This window comes from Brienomyrus brachyistius, chromosome 22, assembly GCF_023856365.1.
Source record: "Brienomyrus brachyistius isolate T26 chromosome 22, BBRACH_0.4, whole genome shotgun sequence".
In the NCBI taxonomy this organism is placed as follows: Eukaryota; Metazoa; Chordata; class Actinopteri; order Osteoglossiformes; family Mormyridae; genus Brienomyrus; species Brienomyrus brachyistius.
In genome coordinates, this window is record NC_064554.1 from 14321206 (window position 1) to 14329500 (window position 8295).

Consider the following 8295-nt stretch of genomic DNA (forward strand, 5'->3'; position numbering starts at 1 on the left):
CATTCTGACAGGCTGCCAGAGATGGGGCAGCGTGACGGGCCTCGACACCCCTGACCACCATGCCAATCTCACTCTGGAAAGACTCAAATCCGCTTACATCTTGCCACATTATCATTTGGGTGTATTCTGTGAATTCGGATTTTGAGGTATTGGGGAGAAAGCCGCCCCCGCAGAACGGCTAGTAGTGTGAACTCGGAGGCGTTTCCTCGTCTTGGCGAGCTCAGGTTGGGGTTGTCGGAAGGGAACGCTGCACACTTGTTCCACAGATCCCAGAGCTTGCAGTTAGTCGTAGCGGATCCAGGGTGTCGCCTCGCTTTGTGTCCCTGCCTGTTCCCGTCGGGACTGTGTGTCATGACTGCCTGATTGCTTGTGACTGTCACGGTGTGTGTTTCTGCTGCCTTTTCCTCTTGGGTGCAGGTGCAGATTTCAGTTTTAACTGCTCTGTGTGTGTGTGTGTGTGTGTGTGTGTGTGTGTGTGTGTGTGTGTGTGTGTGTGTGTGTGTGTGTGTGTGTGTGTGTGTGTGTGTGTGTGTGTGTGTGTGTGTGTGTGTGTGTGTGTGTGTGTGTGCGTGTCCACAGGGGGAATTCCTTGGCGCCCCTGTTCATCAGCGGCTCATGGCTTTGTTTTAGCACTGCCTACTGCCCTGCTCAGTGCCACCTTCACACAGCTGTCACAGAAGGAAGAATTAACTGCAGCAGGATATAGCCATACAGTGTCCCCCCCCCCGCCCCCATCACCAGCCCCCCCCCCCCCCCCCCCCCCCGCCAAACCCATTAAGTCTTGCGCAGAGTTCCCGATGTGCAAAGACTGCCTGCGGTGCAATGCTTGATATTTTCCTTTTTACTTTTAAAAAATTACTGCCTATTTCAGGATGTTTTACATCTTCCTTCCTGTTTTTATTTTTTTTTTTCTTTTTTTTTTCTTCTGCGATTGTTTAACATTTTTCAGCCGATGTATTGCCAGCAAACCCCTCTATAAAAGTGGCCATCCAGACTTCCCGCGTGAGTCTCTCTCTACTCGCTTGTCTGCTGTATTACTGACTTGTCTGCCTCCACCCACACTTCCTGTCATGAGCAACTGTGCCCCCCCCCCCCGTCACATCCCTCTCCTCTTGCTCGCTCTGATATATCCGCATTCCCGAGGCAATGTCCAGTATGACAGAGGGCTGGCGCTTGGGATTCTGACATGTGTCCAGTCCTGGTGGCCAGTGGCACTGACCTAGGGGCAAGTAATTCTCAGGAAATTAATTAAATGCTTCCCTGTATAATGATTCGCAAAAACCATCCATTCCTGATTAATTTGTGTAACATATGTGACAAACTGATATACGATTGATTGCAGTTCGATATTTGTGACCATTACTCTGACAGACAGGACATTGCGGTGTTCCCATAAATCGCCTTGCGGTGAGCTTCTCCCCTACCCCTCTCTATCCTGGTTTAGTTTTCTCCCTTGTTGGCAGTAGCTAACCCCTGTAGTTGCTCTGTCTAAAGTACTAAAGCTTCTGTCATCTCCACCCGCCCCACCCCACCTCGACCCCCGACTCCGCCACTCACTCATACCGGCCCTCTGCAGTAGAGCACACATCGTACCAGAATGCAGTAGACTTGAGCTGTGCCTGTGTTACTTTGTCAGTCTGCTGCTTGTTGACGCCAGTAATGTCTGTCCCTTGAATAGACACCTGCACACACACTGATGAACTTCTATATGCACACACACACACACTCACACACTTTTATCTCTACATGCACATGGCACGGTCCATGCTAAGTAACCCTGTCCTCTAAAGCACCCAACACTCTAAGTGAGAGGCTTCCTCAGGAGTGTAGTTTGCGACACAGGTAAGACCCCTGGCGTCCGACCCTCTGTGATGTGGTGGCGACCAGTGCTGTAGTCTGCGGGCCGAGGATGGGGTGGGGGGTGCGGGGTTGGATGGGAGGGGGCTGTCCTATCTCAACAAACTGGTATACCTCTTTGGGGGAAGGGGGTTCTTACTGCGGTGATCACCTGCCCCAGATCAGCCTACTGTAGAGGAATGTGACCAATGTCAAGCTGATTTGCCCCGAGACCTGCAGATATAGTGTGTGCATCCTGTACTTCTGTGCTGTGTGTTTTGATGTCACCTTGCCGCCATGTTTGAGTAAATGCTCAGTCATCACCCGTGTATGGAGCAAACCAAAAGTAGCTGCATTTTCTCTGAGGTGGTTAGTTTGCTGGGGCAGGTCACTTGGCAAACATCTCCTTGGTCACAGATAAATCTCCCTGTGCTCTATAGTGTTTGTGGGTTTTTTTTTTGTGTAACGTTAACGCTTCTTCATCCATTTCTCATTCCTTTATTTTCCCCTCACTCTCCCCCTCCAATCGTCCTCCCCCCTGCCGCCCCCCCCCCCCCACTCCCCCAATGCAGAGGCTGAAGGAGCTGAAGCAGAGGGAGTTTGCTCGCAACGTGTCGTCACGCTCGCGCAAGGACGGAAGGAAGCAGGAGAAGATGCTGCGCCGGCTGCACGAGTTGGCAGAGCAGCGCAAGCAGCAAAACCAGTAAGGATGCACTTCCCCCCTGTGGTCAGCAGAGGGCCGTCCCTCTGTCTATGCCAGAGGATCAAAAGCTGCTGTGCAGCACTGCAGCCATGCTAATCAGAAACGTTTTTTTTTTTTTTTTTTTTTTTTTTGCAGAACTCCTGGCAGTGGGCCAATGTTTAAAGCTACTACTGTAGCTGTGGATGGGGAAAACAGCGAGTCAGGGGTCCCTAATCCTGAGTGCACATCTGTTGCAGATAGTGTGCCAGAAGGGCTGTTAGGGGAAGACAAGACGCTCTCCAATCCTGGGCAGCTTACCAGATCTGTGTCGCCCAAGCAGCCATCGATCAGCTTCACTCTGGGCAAGAAAAATTCTTCCATGACTCCGGCAGCGGTGCTACCTAAACTCAGCGTGTCCTTCTCCTTAGCCAAAAAGGCTCCGGTGAAGCTTGAGACTGCTGCTGCTGTGTTTGCCGACCAGGGGGAAGAGGAGGCCCTCGAAGAGGAGGGACAGGAGGAGGCCTCGGCCTCCAACAGGGAAAGCCCAAGCAATGGACCTCCTGTAGAACAACAACAACAACAACAACAACAGCAGCAGCAGCAGCAGCAGCAATCTGATGAGGGCGGATCTTTAGCCTCCACCCTCTCCAAGTTGAAGACGATGATGATGAAGAAAGAGGAGGGTTTATCTGGGCAGGAGCCCCAGTATTACCACTACGTGCCGCCGGCTCACTGTCGAGTCAAGCCCCACTTTCAATTCCTGCTTTTCATGAAGGCCTCAGACCAAACTGGGATTCAAAAGCAAGAAGAGGCTGTTGAGACGAAGCTTGAGGACAAACAACCCAAAGCTACTGCTGGTAAGTTAGAGATCCAGAAAGACAAGCTTGAGACCCAGAAAGCCCCAGTATCTGAGCCTCCAGCTGACCTGCCCAGTGTGAAGATAGAGCAAGGCATGGAGGACTCCCCTGAAAGCAGCACTATACCCAAGGAAGTCCCTACTGACTGTCTTCAAGGAGCACCTGAATCCTCCCAAGGGCCCCGGCTCTCTACTGGTGCCTTCTTCTCTGTCCTAAGCAAGGATGACAGCACCGTATTGCAGTGGCCATCAGAATTGCAAGAATTCACTCGCACACAGCCTTCAATATCCTACAGCTGCAATCCTCTCTACTTTGACTTCAAGCTGTCCCGCCGCAAAGGGGCCCAGAGTGGGAAACGAGCTGAAACAATGAAGTCTAGTGCAGAGGACAGTGATATATCCAAAGCAGTGACTAGCAAAATGGAAAAGGCTGGGCCTAGTGCAGTCAAGAAAGATACTTCCATGAAGGAAGAACCAACTGAGGGCGAGAAGGATGTGCAGATGCAACAGAACAGTACTGCTTCCATGAAGAAGAAGAAGAAAAAAAAGAAACATAAGAAACCTGGAAAGAGTTCTAAGCAAAATGAAGAGGGTAAGGAGGTTATTGGAGAGGAAGCAGAAACTTCATGTCAAAAAGAAAAGAAGAAGAAACATAAATGTAAGAAGAGTAAGACCAAAAAGTCAGGTGAGGAAGAAGAGAAAGGTGGGAAGGACGAGTCGTCTGCTGAGGTGCCGGTGGCTGGGGCAGTAGAGGGTACCGGGGCTAGGAAGCGGAAACGCCCCATCAAAGAAGAGGCACAGAGGCCAGGGTCGGGTGAGGGGGCAGTAGGGAAAGGTCCTGGGAAAACCTCTTCATCAGATGAGCTCAATGGCACCAAGAAGCAGAGGTCAGATCCTGATACGACATCCCCACACACTACCAGCATGATTAGTGCGTCCTCTACCTCGGTGCTGAAGTTGCCAAGCAGTCGGGAAAGGCGTGACAGTCGCCACCTTAGCAGTGAGAGTGAAGAGGAGAGGCGCTCCTCCTCCTCCCAACGTTCTCGTCGACGCCGGTCCACCCCTCGACACCGCCGGCGCCATAGCGAGGAATCTGGACGCTCCCGGAGCCGCTCGTCTCGCCGAGGGGGGCGCCACAGCCGGTCCTCATCCAGCAGTTCGGATCAATCCTCGGATGGCGGCAGCCGCTATAGTCGCCATACCTATTCGGACAGCTACAGCGACTACAGCAATGAGGGTAGGGGGCACCCTAAGCACTCCTCTGACTCTGATTATGAACGGGGGGGCAGCAGTCGGCGCCGGTCAGACCGGCATCGCTACTCCTCATCCTCATCGGCTGATTCGAGCCGCTCACGGAGCCGTAGCCGTCGGCGCCGGCGGGCCCGGCACAGCAGCTCTCGGAGCTCCAGCAGTAGTAGCAGCAGGCGCTCCTGGAGGAAGAGCAGTTACAGTCGGAGCCACAGCTCCGCCAGCCGCTCCCCCTCCAGCAGGGGCTCTTCACGCCGACGCCGAGACAGCTCTCCTCTTCGGCGGGAATTCAACCGCTCCCGCATCTACCGCTCACAGTCGCCTCGCCAGTCCCGTTCATCAGGGCACAAGGATCTCTCCCGGAACAGTATTCGTGGCACCTCCTCGACGCAGAGAGTAAGCGCTGCTGGGGGGTCCAGAGGTGGTAGTGGGGCTAACGCACTGAGGAATTCCTTAACAGCTCGGCGACTCCTGGAGAATGTGCAGTCCCGCAAGGGCTTGGGTGATTCTGCAGCTGGAGCAAAAGCAGGCCTCAAGCTGAAAAATCCCCCACAGGGATATTTTGGACCCAAGCTCCCTCCGTCTCTGGGGAGCAAGACAATGCTCCCATTGTTTGGCAAGCTGCCAGCTGGCAAGAAGCCCCCACAACCCTCTATGCAGCACACAGGGGAGGTGGAGAAGAATGTTACCAGTGAAAGTACAGAGGCCGGGGGAGACGTAGTCTTGGTGGAGCCTATTAGAGAGTTTCCTCCACCACCTCCTGTCCCTGCGTCAGCACCACAGAAACTGGAGGAGACTGTAGAGAGTGCTGTAGCTGAGGAGGTCCAACATCCTAATACAGAGGAACAAGCATCCACCAGTATCCCATTATTTGAGCAGAATTCTGGACTGTTAGTCCAGCCGTACCAGGGGGACCCAGTAGAGGAGGGAGCCACTTCCATGCTGGAGCCACAACATGCACCCCAACATCAGCAAGCCCTCCATCCCTATCCGAGATACCCGCCTGCCTGCCTAGAGGAAGATATGGGTTTGGAGGCTGAAGATGGTGACTCGTTGGCGCCCTTGGAGAGCCAGCCCATCACCTTCACTCCCGAGGAAATGGAGAAGTACAGCAAGCTGCAGCAGGCAGCCCAACAGCACATTCAGCAGCAACTGCTGGCCAAGCAGGTGAAATCCTTCCCTTCTTCGGCAGTGGCCGTGGCTGCAGCGGCGGCGGCGGCCACCAACCTGGCCCCAGCAGCCCCTGCCGCTGCACTCCAGCCAATTCACATGCAGCAGCCTCCCGCTTCCGCCTCTGCTACCTCGATAACCACGGTGCAGCATACACTCCTGCAACACCACGCTGCTACGGCTGCTGCCATTGGCATTCATCCGCATGCCCCTCACCCACACCAGCTGGCTCAAGTACACCACATCCCCCAGCATCACCTCACGCCTATCTCCTTGTCCCCACTTGGTCATTCCCTGGGACACACACTGGGCCACTCTCTGGGCCATGCCGGGCTCATTCCCGCCCACCCCACTGCCTTTCTCTCGGGCCAACCCATTCACATTATCCCGGCTTCAGCCTTGCACCACACCCCCTTGGCCCTTCATCATGTGCCCCATGCTGCCCTTTACCCAACCCTCCTCACCCCCCGCCCTGCTACGGCAGCCGCTGCTGCCGCCTTGCAACTCCATCCCCTCCTGCATCCCATCTTCTCGGGACAAGACCTTCAGCACCCTCCAGGTCACGGGTCTTGAACTGTGAGGTTCTTCACAAAAATGGCTTTTGGCCGTCAGCCCTTGGGGGGGGGGGGGGGGAGGAGGGAGGGAGGTGCATCCCTACATCTCCCCTCATTTGTTCGCTTTCACTTTGATGTTTGGTCCAAAAATTGATCAGCCTGAAAAAGACGGCTGAAGTGACCCAAAGCAGTCGGGTTCCCGATGAGGTCCTTGAGACTGAACCGGTTGTGTGGAAACACTGCAGCCCATTGCTGTTGAGTTGAGGACTGAGCTCACCAGAACCCTTGGTCTCTCTTCCCAGATGAATAGGGAGTTGAATGTGACAGATGTCAGTGCAGTACTGTTTGTGTCGCCCTGCAGAAGAGCCAGAGGACACTTTTTGTGCTCTTAAAAGTTGCAAAATTTGCCTAACACTGTTTCCTAGAATCAGAGAGGAAGTGGTTGAAACCACCTATGTGGTCTGTTATGTATTGCATTGGGAAGGCAGTCTCCCTACCCAAAAGTTGTCCCTGACTTAAACACCTTTAGCTGTATCCTTTTTCAATAATGAAATGGTACATCTGGAAATATTTTATTATTCCGAAAAGGTCCTTGTTATTCCACCCTTCTGCCTTGGTTTCCTTTTACGCTAAAGCAAAGTGTTGTTGCAGTTCTGGGTATGCAAAGGAGGAACTTTAAAAATCTGTCCGAGGATATTTTGTACCAGGAACATGTTGGAAACTCAAATTGGCATGAAGAACTGAAAGTGCAAAGTACTGTGATGTAGTCGCATTGCAGTTACAAATGAGGGAACCCATGGCCCAGAACAAAGTACTAACCATGGTAGAGGGAATATATATGGTTTTGCTCAAAAATGTAAATTGGATGTTGGGAACTGCAGTAGCATCTGGGCAGTTAATAACCAAGTTGAACTGACTTTCCGTATGCCACTAATCCTCAACTGTGAACATGCACAATGACACAGGAAAACATTCGTGTCAGCAGCCACATTATAGTGAATTGCACTGAAATGTCCACATTAACATGCTGCTTCGATAGCATGTAACAATATGATTGTAGTATATTGCATTTTTTTAAATGTTGTTTTTAAATTATTTGGAGAATGACATTTGATTGAAAGAACGTGTGTGACTGGAACATTAATGATACCATTATGCTATAACGCGTATTTTTATAATGGTTCAGTGGTTAGAGAAGTTTATCTGATTCTGATAAATGCTGCCAGATGTGGGGGGAGGGGATCTCATAAGCAAAATATCAATATCACCGATGATGTGTTAATTGGCTGGATGATGGTAAAACTTGAAAAATTGCTTTGTGGTGGGGGGGGCGATGACTGTCACCCCTGCCCATCCACCCAGACTCAGTCATTATGGACTGTGTTGAACCTAGAGAGTAAGTGACTGATGGGTGAGTCCATTTGCCAGTAGGACAACCCACCAGAAAGAACCGTGTGGGCTTAACTGAGATGAACACAATGGAAGCAGCTTCACAAGACTGTGTGAGAGTGTGTGTGTATGTTAATAAACCTGTTTAAAAAAATAAAAAAAAAAACTTGAGTATTTTTAATAAAAATATGTATGGTAATTCTGTGGCCTGCTCCTGCAGTGTAATTTGTACACTTTACATTTTCAGTATTCCAGAAAGTTCCAGATTAATTTTCCCATTATTTTTTGAACAGCACTCTCCTCCTTCCTTGTTTGCTTCGCCATCACCGCAAGGCTGCTGAAAGGCCACTGGGCCCCAGCCGTCTTTCAGAGAAAAAGCAGAGGTCACGGCCCTTAATCTTTACACACTGCGCATCAGAGGCACCTGCGAGAAGTTCCCCTTCTGCGAAGTAGTGCCACAGACAGGCGGGTCGTCTTCAGCAGCCCAGAACCCACAATGACAATTCAGATCACAAGTAGACCCTTGTTTTGCGTTTTGCTTTTGATCGTCGTGTGTTATA

At 51.7% G+C, this 8295-nt stretch overlaps 1 protein-coding gene across 3 annotated transcripts in view; it reads left to right on the plus strand.

Annotated features, from left to right (window-relative positions):
- LOC125718195 (G patch domain-containing protein 8-like) overlaps positions 1-7471 on the plus strand; it is a 30164-nt gene extending 22693 nt beyond the window's left edge. For 2 of the 3 annotated variants that reach the window (XM_048991851.1, XM_048991850.1), the window contains 2 exons: positions 2409-2539; positions 2675-7471. In XM_048991851.1, coding sequence (XP_048847808.1) covers positions 2409-2539; positions 2675-6365 — 3822 coding nt within the window. In that variant the 3' untranslated portion in view covers positions 6366-7471. Of the gene's footprint in view, positions 1-2408; positions 2540-2674 lie in introns of those variants that run through there. The other variant, XM_048991852.1, reaches the window with a different exon arrangement.
- The last annotated feature ends 824 nt before the right edge of the window (positions 7472-8295 follow it).